The following is a 20,284-nucleotide window of genomic DNA, read 5'->3' on the forward strand; positions in this document are numbered from 1 at the left end:
CCCGAGATTGAGTGCACTAAGAAGACACTTGGGGTAGGCAGCGGCGAGAGGTAGCACATAATGGCGAGCGAGCGGAAGACGAGTCCTCAAACTAAGACGTTAGCCAGCTGGAGTAGAAGGCCGATCAAAACTTGAAGGCATCGTGACTCGAAGACAACTTGGCGGCTCTAGGCAGAACAGGTTATCGGTGGTTGAAGTGACTCCTATGCCGGTCAACTGTGAAGCAGATACAAGCTTTGTGGTCGGCCGTCGCGGGCCGGACGGGAGCACGCGACCGGCGTACCACTGGGGTAAAGTATGGAGAGTGGTACGGTCCACATTATGATCCGCTCTCATGTCGCTCAACCTATAGACTAACCAGCGCCGAGCGGGAGCTCTGAGGACATCTGGGGCCTTTCACGTCATGATCTGGCTAATGCACTTGGTGATACTTTCAAGGTTAGCAATTTCTAGATTCCGTTAGCATAGCTCTTGAAACAATACGTGATGTTACATCAGTAACCGGCCCGGGAGGTACCCTGCGCTGGAACATTGCAATCAATACACCCGTGGAAGGCTAAGAATAGGCTGCAGGTGAATTCGACTCGGTCATATTGGTATCGTGCATCTATCTCTTCAACGAAGATTCAAGTTTTGGCATACTCACTGCTTCGCGGCAGCAGCGGCTTCTTTCTCCTTCTTCTTGCGCTCGACCTCAGCCATCTTAGCCGCCTTCTTCATGGCATTCTTGGTCATCGGCTTTCCGTCGGCGTCCAATGAAGGACCCCCGCTCTCTGTGTCTTGTGCCGGTTGCTCGAGTTTGGGCTTGGTAGGGTTCGGATTACCCTTCCACTCTAGCTTCCGCGGGCGGAGGAACTCGTCGAGAATCTCGTCGGTGACCTTTGCTCTTGCTTCTTGGAATTTCTTAACGTACACAGTCATGGTGTCTACGCATTCCTTCTTCATCTCGCCGGTCAATAGCTCGCCTTTGCGGTAGTCCTCAGCTAGCTTCTTGAGCTTCTCGTCATCGTCTTCGAAGTATCCGATGTACTGGTACGGTACGTCGATATCGGGGTTTCCACCCTTCTCGCGATGGAGCTCTAGTGTCTCTTGGCCACCAGAGAAAGCCTTTGTGTTGATCTTGGTCTTGATTTGCTTTGGTGTATCGCTCATAAAGATGGCAGAGTTGGCATCGGAGGCGCTCATCTTGCCACCAGCGCCTTGCAACGCAGTGAGGAACTTGGAATGTATGAGGGCTGGTTTGGGCGAGGGGAGATCCATTCGGTGGCAGTTCTCACGAACCAGGCGGAAGTAGGGATCTTGATCGATAGCGCAAGGAATCAGACAGGGTATGGAAGCAAGCTTCTTCGAGCGCTTGTAGGTCGTGTGATCTTCACCCCAGATAAAGGGGTATGACGAGGCAAAAGCGGCAACGCACTGCTTAGCTGCGAATGCATTGCTGCCGATGTTTGTTGAGCCATCGAAACCAAACGCGCCGCGCACTTGATTGTTGGTAACTAGCTTCTCGAACTCAGTGGTGTTGAGACTGAAGTGTCTGTTGAAGCCGGATGTGAAGAACTCGGAGTCGATGTACATGAAGGTCTTCTTGACGTCGAAGCCGACGGAGATGACATCCTTGGCGTTCTGCCGCGAGAATTCATAGACTTCCTCCTGCTTGAGCTTCTCCTTGAACAGGAACTTTTCGTCATCTGTCAACATGATGACCAGCGGAACGTCGAAGACATCCTGCAACCACTTTGTGAACTCGAAGGGTATAGTGTGACCAATGTGCATGGCATCACTGCTAGGTCCGCGGCCGGTGTATAGTAGGAAGTCGTCGCCGCGCTCGTATGTGTCAAGGATGAGCTCAAGATCGCGGTGGGAGAAGAAAAGGCCACGCCGTAACCAGCGGTGCGGCTTGTGGCCTGTGACGCGCTCGAATCGCTCCAGCAGCGGTTGGTCTATGAGTTTTGTGGCCCACTTTTGCGAGATGGCGACATAGTCGAATTGCTTGACGTTTCCTTCCTCATCTACTCCCGCTTGTACATCCCAAGGGTTAATCTCCTGCTCGGTCGCTTTTGAGACTGATTGCGTCGCTGTGTCGGAGAGTGAGAGGGCGGCGACGGCGGGTGGCTCGGGCTCGGTCATGGTGCTGGCTGTGTTGGAGGATGGCTTGTGTGTCGGGCTGTGAATGAAGGAGTGACTCCAGCCTAGGGAATTACGTGGCGCGATTCTTTGGTGTTGGAGCTGAGTCACTGGATATTCGGCGATGTTTGACCCCACCTCAATTTGGCGTTCCTGTGGCTAGACCTGCCCCGCACTGCGCCACACTCTGCGCCACGCCCCAGCCACAGCGGCGTTACGGGAGGGAAAGCCGATGCAGGTCAGCAAATCTCGTCATGGCGCCAGGATGGCGAGAGCTCCAGACGTTTCTATCCCTGGTCCTCACACCACCCAGCCCGACAACTCGCCCTACCCCTCTCCAGCGCGACTAAACAGCCTGTCCGATTGTCACAGCTGGATGCGCTTGACCATGCGACTTCATCACCGGAGATAGATGACCGCGCGTTCCAGGCTGCCTTGAGCTCCTACCTATACCATTTTATATCTCCCGCCCTCTACCGCCCACCCACGCCTACAGACTCCGATTCGACCGCGACGACGTCACCATGGTCAAGTTCTACTCCTCCAACGAGACGTACTCGTACCCGTTCCCCGCCGTCTCGCTCGCCTACTTCCTCCGTTATCCGAACCCTTACTCCACTCATGTGATCTCCACCGACACCATCGCCCGCAACTACGACCCGGAGACCCAACGCCTGACGACTATCCGCCTCCACCTAAAGCGCTCCAAAGTTCCTTCTGCCGTTCTGAAGCTCGTACCGCGGTCTCTTCTTGGCACCTCAGCCAGCGGAGAATCGCAGACTTACATTCTCGAGAAGTCGGTCGTAGATATCAAAGAGGGATGGATGGACACGGAGTCACGGAATCTGGAATGGACAGGTGTGTTGTCTGTCGTAGAGAGGCAGAAGTTCATACGTCCTTCGCCGTTGGTGCCCGAAGACGTGAAGATGCGGCAAGCCATGGACGGTGCCACGCAGCGCCAGGGCTTCATCAGCTTTGGCGCCAAGGGTGCAGGTGCCAGGGTCGAGGACTCGGGTGAGACTACCGACGTCGTGAGCTCTGTCACACTACACAGTCACATCGGGGAGACATGGAAGAAGAAGCGCGCGGCTGCAAGGGAGGACGCTGCGGATGAGGAACAGCCACAAAAGATGGGCTTCCTGCGGAGTTGGGGCACTGCGGCTCTCCAGCGAAACATCGAGAAGATTGGTCTGTCCCGTGCGCAGCGAAGTCAGCCGAATGCGCGTGAAGGCATGAAAGTCGTTCTGGAGCGTATGCGGGAAGGCGGCCTCGTCGGGGTACTGGAGGGCATGCGACAAGACCGCGAAGCCATTCTCGCCGGTCGTCCACTGTCGACCCCAAGAGCGATCACCAAGGACGAGTGATCTGATTACCACTCAGATGACGGAGCGGTTTCTAGTGACTCGCTCGATTGATGAGTCCCATGTTTCCGATATGAACATTCAGCGACGGCGTAACGGTCTCTCTCCCTACTTTTTCACATTTCGTCATTACCTCGCTCTCTTGGTGCAAGGGCCAGGTTTTGTGTTAGTACCACGTTTTCATGTTGCATCGTGTCTTGGTTTGGAACGATGGTAACGATTGTAAAGCAATAAGCAAGTCTCTTGTATCATGCCGCGAGTCTTTGCAAAAAATCGATAAAGTCTGAAAAGTTCATTGCAGCGCTGCGTCTTGTTCTCACTTGACAAGTGAAATTCGGTGCCGGTCGTTCCTTCCGTTCTCTCGGTGGGTCGTTTCGATCCCGATCATCGCTTCTGGGCAGTGGGAAGCTACCACATAACCTCGTACGACAACCTATTCCTCAACATCGATCTCATGCTCAAAGCTTCATTGCATCATGCGTCTACTCGCGCATTACGACATTCCAACCTCACCGATCATTCCATGAATCGCGCCGACTACCTACTACCGCCACTACCCGGCTGTGATGACCTAAAACAGCCAACAACAAACAACTCGACGCAAAGCAACGAGATCTTAACAGACGACAGGTCACCCACGCCGTACGACTGCTACAGTGAAGGTGAGCCGTCCACCCTGCAGTTACCTTCGACCCACACTAAAGAAAACAAAAGCAGTCTACAAAGGCTACGACGCCTACCACTCCCAAATCCGCAAACTCGACTGGCTTAAAGCCCACCGCGCCCTCACCACCTCCCCCGAAGTAACACCCCACACAACCTGGCTCATCGAAACCCTCCAAGCAATCATCACCCGCTGGGAAGCCGTCCTCCCCTACATCGCCTCACCCTATCCCATCCCTCCCAACAACCCATCCGCTTTCACCTAGGACGCGATCCCGGAACCACCTCCCGGCCGAGAACATCTCCTCGCACTGCGCGACTGCCTAGAGGAAAAGGGTAGAGCGATCATTGGCCAGCCTTTCGTAGACAACGCGGATGTGCTAGCTGAGATGGATTTACCGGGCTTTGGTACCAGGAGGGTACTCAAGGTTTTTCGGCTGCAGGAGGCGAAGCAGTTGGCGTTGCATACTTGCTTTGTGAGGAATTTGGTGCTGGGGCTGGAGAAGTTAGAGGGGGCTTGTAGGGCGCATGGGGTTAGGTTTGTGGGGGGTGGGCATGTGGAGGATGAGGGTGCGCAGGAGGAGAGGAAGGGGGACGTGGTTTTGGGGATTGCGGTGAAGGAGATAAGGGGTATTGATGGGCCGTTTGACGAGGGATGCTCAGCTTGTCTGTAGAGATGTGTGGTTATTGATGAGTTCGTTGTGGCTGTGTCTCTTCTGTTTGTGGCATCGCACAGATTAACTTGGCAGCTGAAAGCGGGGCATGGGGGTGATTCGCCTCCTCGATCTGGCTATCATCTCAGCCTTCCCTCGCCATGCTGCTCCCAACACTCAACCCCGTACACAATGTGGTTGCTCGATACTGCGACTCTCAAGTTGCGTCATTTCATCACCGATATACCCGATTATGTCATTCTCTCCCATACGTGGGGCGATGGAGAAGTTGGCTTTGACGATATCGCTCAGCCTTACGCAAAAGAGATGGCAGGGTACACAAAGATTTGGCAATGCTGCGCTCGGGCTGTACTAGCCGGTTTCGAGTGGGCCTGGGTTGACACATGCTGTATTGACAAGAGGAGCAGTGCTGAACTGTCAGAGGCGATCAATTCGATGTACAGATGGTATTGGGATGCGGCTGTTTGCTACGCGTATATCTCGGATTGGTCATCGACAGAGGAGAACTTCCAGTCATCACGATGGTTCAAGAGGGGCTGGACACTTCAAGAGCTCCTCGCACCAGATGTCATCGAATTTTTCGACTCAGACTGGCAATTTAGAGGCACCAAATCAAGTCTCTTGGATACTGTTCACGACGCGACGAAGATCGAAACGCAGTATTTGGTTGATCGGGAGGCTATCAAGCAAGCTACTGTAGCCGCCAAGTTGAGCTGGGCCGCCTGCAGGACAACAACACGTGAGGAAGACATGGCGTACTGTTTACTTGGTCTCGTTCAAGTGAACATGCCTATGTTGTACGGAGAAGGTGCCGGTGCGTTCTACCGTTTGCAACTCGAGATCATCAAACAGACCAATGAGCACACAATATTTGCCTGGGAGACCTCCGACACGTGGCAGCACACGAGCATATTCGCGCCTTCCCCCGCGCCTTTCATGAACACTGCAGACTTGCAACGTACTGTTGGACGGGTGAGAGAGGAGCTCACGACGCACGAGATTACAAACCATGGCCTCAGAATTACCTTTCCTTGCATATTCGTCGACCACAGTCGAGTCATTGCTATCTTAGATTGCACGGCATCAGTTGGAAAGCATGTTGGACTATGGCTAGAACGCCTCGATTCCGGGGTATATCGAAGACTAGCAACCCCACGGGCGAGTGTGACTGAACATGATATCAAGGAAGCCACACCAACAACGATGCACATCGAAGCATATAATCAGAGTCAGTTACAACAGCCAAAGAACCTATGGACAATGAAACTACGTTGTACTCCGAAATCGTCCACAATCCACGAAATGTCGACGGGGAGTCGCTCTGCTACTACCTCCTTTTACCCCCTCTTAGACCCGAAGCACAAGCTGGCCTTGTTTAGGGATCTCGTTCTCGAGGACGGTGAATTTGTTTGTGTCATGTTCAGTCTCCGCGAGCATGTCGAAACCTCAGATCAAATGGCAATACTGTTCTTGGGTCTGCACAAAGGTCGCCTGTGGATTGAGATGTCCAGTGAGCGTGCGTTTGAGTGGGTAGGGGCAGTAGAGATAAAACGCAAGGTATTTGAGGCATCGACACAGGGTCAGTCCGGCCACCATCGACGTCACCGCTTCAGTGACTGTTGTGAATTTTATATGGAAGGAGGTATGCTGCGAATCTCAGCATTGAGGATGCGCTCGTACGGAAAAGGAAAGCCGCTATGGAGTGTATCAATTTTGTTCGGCTCGACTTGTGCATACTGCCCAGAATTCCATCCAAATTCGCCTCAAGAACACTAGAACTCAGAAAGAACGCTTAGATCGTAACATAAACTGTGAGTCATCTGTAGTTATTGGTTCTGCATTTTACATAGAAAGGATATTGGCGATGATCGCAGTGAGAATGAACCAAAAAACACCAGAAAGTGTGAAGGGCATGTGCTTCAGGAAAGCTCATCAATTTGAGCGTAACTGTACCACTCTATTCCCTAGTCACGCTCCAAAGAAGCTGCGTGTCGAAAGTTTACCCACTTTCTGTTTGTCAGGAGCGGATTGAAACAAGGCCAACAGTTTTATTAGAACTACTGTCATAGAAATGAAGAAACCCGAGGTGTCGCATGGTTCATGCATTAAGAACTTGCGGAAAGCCCTCAAGCATAAGCTAGCCTCTCTTCCGTCCATCCTGGCCTCAAGTACTCAGAGTCAAAATTCGAGCTCCAGCTACTCTCAATAGCATACTCTTGCACAAGCTGCACATCAACCTGTGCGCCCTCCTCTGACTGCGCCCACACACTCAAACCAATCACATTGTCGCCAGAGTAGTTGAGAATACCCGGTGGGACGGGGAACTTGACTTCGTTGCCGACGTACGGGTTGAAGCGCGCGTATTGGTAACCATTGACGAAGAGCTGCGCACGGATGGTCTTCGAGCCGACGGCATTGAGGACGAAAGCGAAAGAAGCATCGACTTCAGCGGGTACGTCAAGAGGGATGGTCGTGCGGTAGAACTTGATGTCTGCGCCTTCGAAGCCAGTGGATGGTGAGCCAGATGCCCATTCAGAATCGTCGAAACCGGGGAGATGCCATCCGAGACGCTCGGCTGTGAGACCACCTTCAGCAAGAGGACCGCGTACAGGGTCAAGTAACGCATCTTCGCCACCGGCTTCACCGGCGATCTTCCAGGATGTGAACTCTGCGCCTTCGAGAGTGGCACGGAGGATACCGCGGGGGTCGGTAGCATCTCCGCGCAGATCGTGACCGGTGTTGTCCTGTGCGACAAGCAACACGTTGGTGCTGTTCTCGTGAAGAGTGGCGTTGGCGAAGGACAGTGTCATGTTGCCAACGCCTAGGGTAGTGTTGCCCAACCACGATCCGACCAACTCACCGTTCAACCATGCACTCCAGCCGAAGGCAAGACCACCCTGAACGGAAAGCTGCACGCCAGTGGCCGCACCTTCGAAGTAGCCGCGGAAGAGATGGAAGCTGTTGTGGAAGCCGTACTCGTCAACGTAGAGAACAGGCAGGGTGTCGGGCTTGGTAGGGTTGGGGGTGGTAGTGTGATCAGCGACAACCCATGCGGCACCGCTGTCATCGTACTCAGGCATCTTCTCTGGGAGTCCTTCGTTCATCTTCCAGTTGTCCAGGGAGGGGAGGCTGATGGTACCGTTGAACGCAGCGACGTGCGCCTTCAAACTACCATACGATGTGCGTGAGGTGGCCAGCTCTTTTCCGTTCCAAGAAAGCGTCTTCGCACTGCCAGTGGCAAATACTTCGATGTCAGTGCTGTTCATGATGTCACCCTTGAGAGCGAGACAATCAGCATCCAGAGATACACTGCGGACGAGGTACGGGCCCTGGACTAGCACGGATTGATCGACCGGTGCGAAGGGATCGTTTGAGAGATTAGGGGCCCAGAAGAGGTATGCAGTGGGCTTGTCAGCGACAACAACCTTTACACCGTTGTCAAACTGATACACGTTCATGCCGGAAGCCTTCTGGATGTTGGTCGTAAGACCGTGAGCTTCGGCATGGAAAGTTGCGTTCGAGCTGGTTCCGCTACTGACTAGAGAGCCCTTTGTAGCACCCTTGACGTGGAATTCAACAGACTCTCCGACACCAGTCGACAGCACTACGACTGGCTTGTGGTCGACCATGGCGTATGTGAGAACCTCAGCAGTAGAGTAGGTCAAAGTGTTGTTGCCCATGGCGAAGTCGGCGACCAAGATCTTGGACTGATGACCGTCGAGAACAACCGAACCGGCATGCTGAGGAATAGTCAGGTTTCCGACGGAAGTGCTAACATGGAGCTTGAACGACTCCTTGGTGGCAGACGAAGACGTGGAGTGAATCGTGACGTAGAAGGCAGCGTTGGTGAGGGGGTTGCGGAGCTCGCTAGCCTCAACCGCCGGATTTGTGGAGTATGAGCTTGAGTTGCCGAGACGGTTGGTGACGGTAAGATCATCAGCAACACGGGTGAACATAGCCAAGTTTTTGGTCTCGTAGAACTTGGCGCCGATCTCGCGGTTCTCGCTGATAGGACTGCTGTAGTCGTAGGATGTAGCGGTGACCGGAGCAGCCAAAGCACCCCAGTTGGTACCTCCGAACATCATGTACAGCGACACGGCTGTCACGCGCTGCGAGATGAGGTTGCGGTAGAACAAGTTGGCGAAGTCTGCTCCGATATCAGCAGGGCAGCCTCCCTCAGGTCCACCCCATGGGTTGTAAGAGCCACCCTGGAACTCGGGGAAGAAGCTCGGCTGGGTAGGGGATACCTCCACGAAATGGTCGTAGTAGTCGATGACCTGGTAGGCTACGTATTCTCCGTTAGTACCAGTGCACTCATCCAGGTTGCATGACCAGCACGACGGGTAACTGTCCAAGCCAGCAACATCGACGTTGCCGACAGCGCCAGGTGCATAGTCTTTACTCCAGCTCTTGGTGTTCATGTTCGGGTCGTTGTGGATGAGAGGGACATCAATGCCATTAGCTCGTGCGGAGTCTTCCAGCGCCTGCATGTATCGTCCGGCAGCATCGTTGGGGATCTTCTCATCACGGTCGTTCCATTGCTCGCCGTACTCATTTTCGATCTGGTAGACCAGTGCGTTGCCACCCTTGGTCACCAGATGCTTGGAGGTGAGTTCGGAGAACTTGGCGAAGTAGGGGTCCAAAGCCTGGAGATATCTTGGGTCGTCGTCTCTTAGCTTACCGTAGGCTCCTGTCGTGAGCCACAGTGGAAAGCCTCCGGCATTGGCTTCAGCGTTTACATACGGTCCCGGCCTTGTGATGACATACAGACCGACGCGTTCCGCAATCTCAAAGAGCTTCGTGAAGTCATGAGCGCCGCTCTCGAAGTCCAACGTCTGGTTGTTAGCACTGTGGTAAGCCCAGTTGCCGTAGAATGCGAACGCCGTGAATCCTGTTCGTCGTCAGCATCGGCTCATAGTACGTGGCTAGTTGATGAATTTACCCGCCGCCTTGATCTTCTCCAATAGATCTTCCCAGACCTCGTAGACTGGAATGCGCCAGTAGTGAATCTCTCCACTAAATACGAATAGGCGCTTTCCATTGACCTTGAAGGAGTAATGGTCCCATTGTACGACATCGTTCAGGCCGTTGTCGTGTAGAGGCCATGCACTGGGTGTGTTGTTTTGAGCATTGACACCAGATCCATTGGGTAGAGTTGCCAACGAAGACAGAGCTGAGAGCCACGAGAGCCCTACGAGAGTCTTCATGATGGATGCAGGATGAAGATGTCGAGGCCAATGAGCGCTGTCGCCGTTGTATCGGACATGCTGAGGGTATAAGAGCACTACGCAGGTACCAAGCCCCAGTCTACCCCGAATTGCGCACAAGACACTAATGCCGCGCTATGATGGAATGCATTGTGGATTGCGGGGATGTCAAGGTCGTCTCAATGGTGGAATTGGGATGCCCATGCTCGGACGCTGGGCTAGGGTGCGCCGAGGCCCGGGTAAACGTTGTCGACTTCGCATCGGCGGCGGGCGCATTGCGTAGATAGGTTAGCATCACGGACATCTTGCATTGTTTCCGCTCGGTCAAGGTGTTGAACAGGAAATCGGGAGAAGAATGGGAAGTTTTGCGTGATCATGACCTGGGTTGAAGAACTTGGGAACGGCGGTTGATCCCAATCAAGTTCGTTCAATCCTCATTCCCGGCATGGACCGGTCGACACTGCGTCTTCGGGCTCCGCATCGATGCATCAATCAGAGGCGTCTATTGATGAGAAGTCGAACATCGGATACCCAAGTTTTTGTTGTGAGATGGTATGTACATGCTGACGAAGAGGAACTCGTGGGTGGCGGCGTCAGGAGGCTCGGGGTAATGCAGCCGAGCTGTTTACCCGCGTCTACTTTGCGCGAAGCGTTTGGTGGTAGGTAAAAAGACTGTCTCTCGAGTATACAGCGCCACGACCGCGATCAGTAAACATGCGATACACGTGTGTCCAGATGAACATTGGATGTGATTAGAAGATGCCGTCGCGTTGCCTCAGGAGTAGCTTCCCTACACTAGTGCAAGCACTGACCCTTGACGCGCTAGCTAGAAGAAAAGCGCGTCTACGCATCTCCAGGGCTGTGCAGTGTGCTCACCCTTCCACCCCGACACGATCTTCTCCACAATACCGGATAGTACACAACCACCTCATACAGATCAAAACTGAACAGGCCTGGAACCAACTCTAAACTAACGATGAGCAAAAATGGAGGCGTAGCGTTAAGGTAGGCTCTAGGGTGTTCACCTTTTCCCATGAATGGGGTGCAACCCATAAACACGTCGTACGCTCATGATCTACTCGTTGTCCCTGACGTCGATGACGGTGGACTTGAACTTGCGCGCGGAGATCTTCCGGTTGAACAGAATGTCAAGCTCACGGTATGAGCGGCCCTTGAGCTCAGGGAGGCCGAAGTATGCGCTGATGAAGCAGACGCAAGCTGTACCGCCCCACACGTATCCACACTTACCAGCCATATTCCAGCCGGTAGGATTGAGCATCTGCGAGGCTAGGTAGATCATAGGAATCTCGGCGACGTAGTATGCGGCTCGGCCAACACCAGTGCTTAGCGCGCGGAGGCGGACGGAGGACGTTTCGGCGATGATGGAGTATGAGATCGGACCCATGGCTCCTGCGAAGACGAACGAGATGACGATGCCCAAACAAGCTTGGGCGTAGTTGGTCGCGCTGCTCTGAGGGATGGAAGCGCAGATTCCAAGGATGAAGAGCAGGCAGATATTGATGGCAGTGCCCCCAAGATAAATTGTGCGTCGGCCGAAAAAGTTGCTCAGAGGCCAAGCGCAGATGTTGGCTACCAGCTGCAGGCACGAGTTGATCAAGTTCAGCTTGAAAGAGAAGTCAGATGACATTCCAGCCTCTGCGAATAGTCAGCTTTGCATCCCTAAGAGCTGTGGCGATTCTTGACTTACGCTCGAAGAAGAATGTTGCTTGGTTGGCGATCAGATTGCCAGCGAAGTTCTGAGACGCGTAGATCAAGCAAGTAATGAGTGTCCGGCGGAGGTCGACTCCCTTGACGAGATCAAGGAGAGAAGGCTCGCCGCCCTTGTGAGCTTCGATCTGCACTGTGCGCTCCATCATGGCAAGCGTGTCTTCGGCGGCTGCTTGAGTTCCGTTTCTACGACCAAGGCGCTTGATGGACCTCAGCGCCTGTTCCTTTCGCCCTCTGCGCACTAGCCACCATGGGGACTCGGGTGCGAAGAAGATGAGAACCATAAGAGGGGTCTGGATCGATTAGCTTGGAGACTTCATTCTCAACAAGGACAAACTTGCAGGAAAGACCCATTGCAGGGCTAGTGGACCTCGCCATGCCCACTCGTCGTTTCGCTTGTTATAGCTGTACGTGGCGGCTGCGACGATGATGCTACCAATGGACCAAGACATCTGGAGAGTCGCTGTGCAAGCACCACGAAGAACGAGCGGAACGACCTCACTGGCGTAGGCCGGCGAGTTGGCGATGAACATACCCCATGGAATACCTTCGAAAGCTTGCCCGATGACGAGAACCGCGAGTGAATCGGCCTGGGTACTGTCAGTCCCAGATTCTAGATCAGGAAGTAGGATACGCACGAAGAAGGAAATGAAGATGGTCGCATTCATCAGCATGAGTGCCAGCAGAGTAGTCCAGCGGTAACCAAGACGGTTGGTGATGGGACCTGCGAGGAAGACTCCAATGAAGGCGCCGCATTGACCAGCTTGGAAGAGTGAACTCTGCCACTTGGTAGGAATGGTTTTGCCAACCTCGCCAGCGACCTGAACACCGTAACGTTCTTTGAAAGCGGCAAGAGCAACAAAGTTACCGTTCAAGAACATGTCGAAAGACTCCATGACCTATTGGGTGTCAGCGACATCTTCTTGGAGATGCTATCAGGGGTCAAAGACTTACGATAGTAAAGCAGAAGATGAAAGCCCAAAAGCAAGCCATGGGGTGGTCCCTCATGGCCTCCCACATTCCCATATCATGTTCGCGGCTTTCAGCTGCCTGAGCATCTGTCATGAGCTCCTTGTCCTCGAAGATCTCGGCCTGACGACTGAGGCTCTTCTCCAGGACTCCATCGTCGACCGCAGGGGTACCGTCTCGCTTGGTTTCGGCAAAGCCCGCCATTTCGAGTTAGTGTATAAGCTGATTGGACGCCACGAAGAGCGAAGAACGAATAAGCAAAAGCCGATGCCAAAGGCCAAGCAGACATGGTGAGCTTGGAGAGCTTATATACTTTATGCCCTCTAGATTCGACCTCGGCGTGGGTACGCTCTGCTATCATCAACCCACTTCAACCCACGGGGCCCCGCGACAAGCTTTCAAGGGTGCTTGTCATGTTGATGGGTCTTGATTGGCGGGTCTCTGGGGTAGGAGGAGGCCGGGGTCCGAGCAGAGCCGCGCAGCCCTCTCTAGCCTGAAACGTCCTGCTATGGAGACCTGCTATTGATGCGAAATTCGAAAGCTAGGAAACAGCTGTAGCTTGTTTAGGTGATCTTGCCGTACAACAGTGGATAGAAGAGCTGCGCGGTGCAAGTTTTGCGGAAGTACTCCCTCAAGCACGTTAGCGAGGCTGAAAAGTGGAATGACAACGTCGGTAGACCTCGTGTACGCGATGCACATGAAGCGAATGGGAATGACGCGGAATTATGCAGGAGTGCTATCTCCAATCTCACTTGGCACTGATGGCCATCGAAATAAGAGTCGAAGGAGGGTAGTAAGCCCGCTACCGACTCCGATCGTTGTCCATGATCGCTATGCCTTCAATTGCGCGAGTTTTGAGCTCAAGGTCCCACCCCCATGGAGAATCTGTGGGGACTACGAGGTTCCTAGCATGGTAATGCCTGTGAATCCAAAGACCGAATTCTCGGTTGACCTGAGATCGCCTGTTTGCACAGCAATGGACTCGTACGAGCGGCCAATGCCGGAGACTACGGCCGGTCATGGGCAAGCGTCGGTGAATCCATGAGCACTATGAATCCTCAATCGCATGATTCCCAACATGCTTGATCTGTGGGGTAAGTATCATTCCAGGGCAGTGTCCGTTGGAGAAGACAAGAAATTCATCAACCGCGCAAAGAGCCACGGACAGGATACAACTTGCAGACAAGTAACAGCCACCACGTTGATCCGACGAGGATTGCTCGGTGCTCTGGGTAGGTTCCCGTCTACGTTCAAGTTTTCTGTTTGTATCGCATAGTAATCATAGCTACGGCGGTTCGCGAAATAAGCCTACGCTGCGCCTTCTAGAAGCCAGGTCGGCAGGCATCAGGGTCCAGCACGTATACCGCTTTCAGGAAGCGGGCCGCATACCATTGTTGGCATTTGCACGTGAGAATGAAACCCCTAAGCACTGTCTTGTCCTGGTCACGACTGTCGCTCGCTCAAGCAGTGAAGGCGGATTGTTCGCAAGCCATTACTCAGCTGCATCGCTGAGAGCCATGACGTAGCTACGATTGGTACGTCTTCCAAACGTGACGGATGAGTCCATGATCGGTCTAAAATGTCTTGTAATGTACCGCCTGAGCGTTCATAGGCGCCGCGAGGTCTTCACTCCCGGTTCGCAGGGTTGGCTGTTCGCAAGCTCTATAGACACATTGAGTCATGCCGTACCACATCAAAAGCTGCTGCGACATAGCTTTAAGACAGGGACCTTCCAGTCCTTAGCCGTCTAAGCGTAGCATCTTTCAATGCAGAAGTCCGTCGTGTCACCTTATTCAAGGAGGTAACCGAACACCCTGGAGCCTACATTAACGTAAAGATGCGCAATATGCGACCCGACGTCAACGTAGACTCCGAGAAATTCTTTTTCTTGCTTGAATGGGGTGGTGTGAAACACATGTTTTAAGACGTATAGTTCAACCCAGGTAATGTTTTTGGGAACTAAATGATTTGCGATGATGGACCTGCCGAACATCCGGGTCTGCATGTACTGCATTCCGCGTGCATTAGATCCAGTTCATCGACATACGAGTGTGTATAACACACTTACTTATAGCCGGGTACAATCCCGCAGATGCGAGGTTTCTCTCTCACAAGGCTGCTTCCTGAACGAGAAGGCGCTCTGACAATACGCAGCCAGCAGCGGGAAGCCCAGATCGCGCCATAACGATAACGGGAGCTCATTAGACAGTCTTGGAGAAGATCAGCGGCGCATGTATGAATGAGACACATCGTATTCATGTAATGGCCCAGCGGCTTCCACGCACGGTATTGGCAGGCGTTCTGAGCCGGCGAGGCAGCGGCAAGCCATGCGACATGGCGCAGCAACGCCACAGCGGCAGGACTGGGGGCTGACAAACAAGGGAAAGCGAGGACCTTTGGTATAGCTGCAGTAGGGCCATACAGTCAAGCATGCGTGTAGCGGGCTGAATGAAAGCATGTGGGTGGCATGATAGTGGCGGGGGAGATGCACGCGAACTGACTGCCGAAGCTAGCTCTTCTTAGCGTGCCAGTAGCGCCGCATCGGACCGCGTCGTGCTCGCCTCGCCTCCATCTTTGTCGCGTCCGTCTTCTCTTTCGTGCAACACCAAGAACGCCCTAGCTACAACGGGGCCACGTTGACAGGCTGTCAAAGCAAGTTCCCTATCTTTTCGGGACCATACGCGCCAGCAGCTGTACAGCCTAATGGTGTCTCTACCCACGACCCCACCGGAAGGAAAACAGCGTCCATGCCCTCCATCTGCATTTCGCGATTGGGTGGACGGAAACGAGAACGACCTCCCCGGCCTAACGTTTGTGCCTGAGGCCCTTCTTTTCTGTTGGCGAGCAGATTTCCGCCGTCATGAAGCAAACAGTCCCAGATAGCGCCACCAGGCTCTAAAGTTCCAGCCCGATACGTCACAGTTTGCTCGCTCTCCAACCATATACCTAATGGTATTGTCGCTGCGGCTGTAGTGCTCTCGCTATCGGTGCCTATTCTGGATATGTCGAACGCCCTTTTGCAGCTCGCTTGTGGCGGTGAACAGTAGAAGTCGAGCTGTCGTTTCCAGCGTTCCAACCTGGGTGGCAACGATAGAGATTGCATTGTATGATTGGACGCTCTTGCTTGGAAGCAGGGATTCATTCCATGGTACGTTTGATACATGTACGGGAGAGTGGAGAATCGCTACCGTGGAGAGGGTCGACCATGGCCCTATGCATTACGTCTTCTTCCGTAAAGATACGGCTTCTTACTGTGATCCACGCGTGACTGGTAAAAGTTTCGCATTTTCCCAACCAGTTATTCCAGACATCCCGGCACTCAGCAAGCGAAAGCTCGAATTATTGTTACAGAGAAGCGTCAATATTTACAGGAAGCAACTCTCGAGGACCGTGGACTTTGCGATGATGAAAGTCGACATCATGGAGCAGACTCGGAACAAACCTGCTTCCACCGTCTATCCATGGATGGACACTGAACACGTCACTGGGCACTTGAGGAAATGTTTCAAATTCGTCTATGACAAAGTCAAGTTACTGAACGGCCGGGTGGACGGCATGGAAGCGCAAATGACGCATCTCAAACAGCTTATCGAAGACGTCAAGACAAAATCCGAAGCGGACAAAAAAGGACTGCAAGGCGATATTGATACTCAGAAGGCGCAGAATCAGCAGCTACGAAACGAACTGGACGCTGAGAGGGATCGAAACCAGCGACTAGAGACTACGATCAATAATTCGCAACAGTCAATCACCCGAATTGATCAAAAGTCACATGATCTCTTCAACCAGTTCTGTGCCCAGAAGACTATCACTACCGCAAATTTCCAAAGGACAGATCGACTCGTGTTAGAATCCAAGCAGCTTATCGAGTCGCTGGAACGGTCTGGCAATACCTACATCCAGAGCATTGTCGATCTCAGAGAGGACCTAGAAGATCGCTTCGAGACAGCAGTGGTTCATACCCAAGAATGCTTGCGTCACAACCAAACCGCCTATATGAATGGTCTAGGACTCCTCAGAAATGAGACGGCGGAAAAGATCGCTACTCTGACAGATCACCTCTCCACCGCTGTCGATACCGTGCAAGCACAGTCCCGCGAGCATACGGAAGCGTTCGAAAAGACCGCTCTGGTTCTGGACCGTAATTCTCAGCGTATGGAAGAGCTCGGAAATGCGATGGTAGAACCACAGCTCCTGGAAGGCATGAAACACCGCGTCGAAGAGCTTGAGAATGCTGTGGAATCACGTGATGCGGCACTGCAAGCTTCTCAGGCCATAACGACCAGACTCGATTCCCTAGATGCTCGCCTGGGCGCGTCGGAAGTGGCTCTCCACTCTGTTCAAATGCCGACATTGACCCTTCCGACTACCGCAACAGCTACCGCCGCTCTCGACGATCCTCAGAATAAGGTCGACGCAGTCTATTTACAGTTGAAGAATGAACTTGCCTCATTAAGTAATTGCAAAGACCGACTTGTCGCATTGGAAAAGCACCGCGGTACCCCTGCATCTCGCAAACTTGACAATAGGGTCTGCGTGTTGGAAGAGAACTACGGCAAGATGCGCAATGACCATACAGACATGACCGCCAAGTGTGTTACCCACGAGCAGTTAGCTGCAACAAGGGATTACCTTGCGGCCTCCCTCCAGACGACTATTCATGACCACCGGAACGAGGTCAACCAGGGGATGGCGTATAATGTTGGGGTGCTGAACGAGCGATGGGGTGGCCACTTAAAAAACATAGAGACCGCTCTCACCAAGGTTGTCAAGGACAACGTATTCCCCGTGAGTACCTACCATATCATCTCCATGATGTCTGTTTATGATCAAAAACTAATAAGTCGGATTAGCACCTACTTCAAGACGCAGAAAGCGCACCGCCTGCTCGAGGACCGGCACCACAGTCAGCGTATCCATCACCACCCGCGACGAATCTGACACATCCCAGGCTGACGCATGGTACCTGGTCACCAAACACATCCTCCACTCCTGTGGCGTTTCAACAGGCCATGCACATGCAGCACGCTCTGGTACTTGCACAAGACGCTGCGTCTGATGCTCGACAAGGAACCCAGCCAGTTGCCGATACCATTGACCTCACCGCACCTGGACAGCCTACATTCTTTCGACAAGTGCCCGAGAAGCGACAACGAATTGATAGACCGGCGCAACAGCAGGGTCAGCATTCAACGCAGCAGCAATGGCAGCAACAAGTGCAGCAACAGGCTCAGCAACAGGCTCAGCAACAGGCTCAGCAACAAGCACAGCACCAGGCGCAACAACAACATTGAAATTAACGTGCCTTATCAATCGCCATGGGCGCCATGCAGCAAAGGCCAGAACCGGGAATGTAAATGGAATGGTCATCCTAAGGTCATCACGATGTGCGATCACTGAATGGACGGCAGTTGCAATAGGCGAGGATGATACCAAGGATATAAATGCACAGATTACTGAGATCCTAGAATCTGAGTGAAATGCACTGGCATTACAATAACGATATCAGTGTCATAAGGACGATGGTGACGTGATAGGATGAGTGACGCCTGGCTCATCGTCGCGCTAACGTATGCTGTATTGTATTGTATTTTACATTTTTACTATTTACTTCCCACAACGGCGCCTAGTTCTTGGGCTTGTATTCGGAAGGATTGACCATAAGTTCGGGCCTGACGTACTTGTCAAAGTCCGATTCGCTGATGACCTCGAGCTTGAGCGCAGCCTCCTTGAGCGTAAGGTTATTCTTGTGAGCGTATTTGGCGGTCTTGCTGGCGGCGTCGTAGCCGATGACGGGGTTGAGGCAGGTGACGAGCATCAGACTGTGTTAAGTTAGCTATGCGATGAATCAATTGTCAAGGGAGAGTAACTCACCTCTCGCTCATGATAGAGCTGATGCGCTTCTCATCCGCCTCAAGACCAGCAACGAGGTTCTTCTCGAAACTCCTCATGCCGTCGGCGAGCAGACGCGAGCTGTGGAGCAGATTGCGGATCATGACGGGCTTGAAGACGTTGAGCTCGAAGTTACCCTGGGATCCAGCGAAGGTGGTAGCGGCCTGGTTACCGAAGACCTGGGCGCAGACCATGGTGAGGGACTCGCACTGTGTGGGGTTGACCTTTCCGGGCATGATGGAGGAACCGGGCTCGTTCTCGGGCAGCTTCAGCTCACCGAGACCGCATCGCGGGCCAGAGCCGAGGAAACGGATGTCTTGGGCGATCTTGAACAGCGAGGTTGCGAGGGTGTTGAGCTGGCCGTGGGCCTCGACGATGGCGTCGTGGGCAGCGAGCGCTTCGAACTTGTTGGGTGCGGTGACGAAGTCCTTGCCGGTCATCTTGCTGACTTCCGAAGCAATGTCCTCTGCGAAACCCTTGAACGTGTTGATGCCAGTTCCGACGGCTGTTCCACCCTGGGCCAGCATCTTGAGGCGCGGGAGACAGGTCTTTATCCGCTCAATGCCAAAGTCGAGCTGCTGGACGTAGCCAGAGAACTCCTGGCCGAGGGTCAGGGGCGTGGCATCCTGCAAGTGTGTCCTGCCAATCTTGATCAGGCTCTCCCACTGGTCGGCCTTCTTCTTCAGCGCGTCCCTTAGGCTGGCGAGGGCAGGCAGGAGCGACTCCTCGAAGTCGAGAACGGCGGCGATGTGCATGACGGTGGGGAAGGTGTCGTTGGACGAGGCGGACATGTTGACGTGGTCGTTGGGGTGGACTGGCTTCTTGGAGCCCATGGTGCCGCCGAGGATCTCAATGGCGCGGTTGGAGATGACTTCGTTCGCGTTCATGTTGGACTGGGTGCCGGAGCCCGTCTGCCAGACAACGAGGGGGAAGTGGTCGATGAGCTTCAGCGAGGCCACCTCCTCAGCGGCCTGCTGGATAGCCTGGCCGAGCTTGGGGTCCAGCCCAAACTTCATGTTGACCGTGGCAGCGGCGCCCTTGAGGATGCCGAAGGCGCGCACAATGGGCGGCGGCATGCGGTCCTGGGGCTGGTTGATCTTGAAGTTCTCGAGCGAGCGCTCTGTCTGGGCGCCCCAGTACTTGTCCGACGGGACCTGGATCTCGCCAAAGGCATCGCTTTCGGTGCGCGTGTTGGCCATGGTGCTGGTGACGCTGAACTGGCGGCGCTGGAAGAGGCTCTGCGTCTTCAGCGGGGTACGGGGAGTGGTGGAGAGGGCACGCGTGCTGCGGGCACAGCAGAAGGAGGGGCTGGCCTTTGCATGTGCGAGTGATCGTAATGCTCCGGCCTCGGCGGCGCGGAGCTTCGTTGCGCTTCGGAACATGGTAGCAGCAGCTGCTGGCGGGGGACAGGATGGGGAGAGGGGGTGGAGAAGACGCCGAATTGGCTAATCGTGTGCGCAGCGGAACTAGAGCGCAAGTCGCAGGTCAAAAGACAGAAGATGGATAATTGGGATAATTGCTGCGACGCAAAATGCTGCCGTTCCGAGCTCTGACCTCATGCTCGCGGGAATTGCCTCCGGTCTCTCCCGCGGCATAACTCGCTGTCACATGACTGGCGGGGTGCCAAGCCGAGGGTGGATGAAGGCTCCAAGAACGCAAACTGGAG

General features: G+C 53.8%; 6 protein-coding genes across 6 annotated transcripts; 2 read left to right on the forward strand and 4 right to left on the reverse strand.

Moving 5' to 3' along the window:
- Positions 1 to 642: 642 nt before the first annotated feature.
- On the reverse strand, positions 643 to 2,127 carry J4E88_008115 (uncharacterized protein; the record flags this gene model as incomplete). Its single annotated transcript, XM_049401728.1, has 1 exon — positions 643 to 2,127. The coding sequence occupies one exon, from the start codon at positions 2,125 to 2,127 to the stop codon at positions 643 to 645; it is 1,485 nt and encodes a 494-aa protein (XP_049252801.1).
- A 521-nt stretch (positions 2,128 to 2,648) lies between these two features.
- On the forward strand, positions 2,649 to 3,488 carry J4E88_008116 (uncharacterized protein; the record flags this gene model as incomplete). Its single annotated transcript, XM_049401729.1, has 1 exon — positions 2,649 to 3,488. The coding sequence occupies one exon, from the start codon at positions 2,649 to 2,651 to the stop codon at positions 3,486 to 3,488; it is 840 nt and encodes a 279-aa protein (XP_049252802.1).
- A 3,460-nt stretch (positions 3,489 to 6,948) lies between these two features.
- Positions 6,949 to 10,029, reverse strand: J4E88_008117 (uncharacterized protein; the record flags this gene model as incomplete). Its single annotated transcript, XM_049401730.1, has 2 exons — positions 6,949 to 9,713; positions 9,765 to 10,029. The coding sequence occupies 2 exons, from the start codon at positions 10,027 to 10,029 to the stop codon at positions 6,949 to 6,951; spliced, it is 3,030 nt and encodes a 1,009-aa protein (XP_049252803.1).
- A 1,075-nt stretch (positions 10,030 to 11,104) lies between these two features.
- On the reverse strand, positions 11,105 to 12,930 carry J4E88_008118 (uncharacterized protein; the record flags this gene model as incomplete). The annotated part of the gene is made up of 4 exons (XM_049401731.1): positions 11,105 to 11,685; positions 11,738 to 12,050; positions 12,108 to 12,656; positions 12,712 to 12,930. 4 exons carry the CDS (start codon positions 12,928 to 12,930, stop codon positions 11,105 to 11,107), a joined length of 1,662 nt encoding a protein of 553 aa, XP_049252804.1.
- Positions 12,931 to 16,146: 3,216 nt separating this feature from the next.
- Positions 16,147 to 18,020, forward strand: J4E88_008119 (uncharacterized protein; the record flags this gene model as incomplete). Its single annotated transcript, XM_049401732.1, has 2 exons — positions 16,147 to 17,514; positions 17,751 to 18,020. 2 exons carry the CDS (start codon positions 16,147 to 16,149, stop codon positions 18,018 to 18,020), a joined length of 1,638 nt encoding a protein of 545 aa, XP_049252805.1.
- A 332-nt stretch (positions 18,021 to 18,352) lies between these two features.
- J4E88_008120 (uncharacterized protein) lies at positions 18,353 to 20,000 on the reverse strand (the record flags this gene model as incomplete). Its single annotated transcript, XM_049401733.1, has 2 exons — positions 18,353 to 18,548; positions 18,601 to 20,000. 2 exons carry the CDS (start codon positions 19,998 to 20,000, stop codon positions 18,353 to 18,355), a joined length of 1,596 nt encoding a protein of 531 aa, XP_049252806.1.
- Positions 20,001 to 20,284: the final 284 nt, after the last annotated feature.

Source organism: Alternaria novae-zelandiae (genome assembly GCF_023758075.1).
Source record: "Alternaria novae-zelandiae strain BMP 2774 chromosome Unknown scaffold_17, whole genome shotgun sequence".
NCBI lineage: Eukaryota > Fungi > Ascomycota > Dothideomycetes > Pleosporales > Pleosporaceae > Alternaria > Alternaria novae-zelandiae.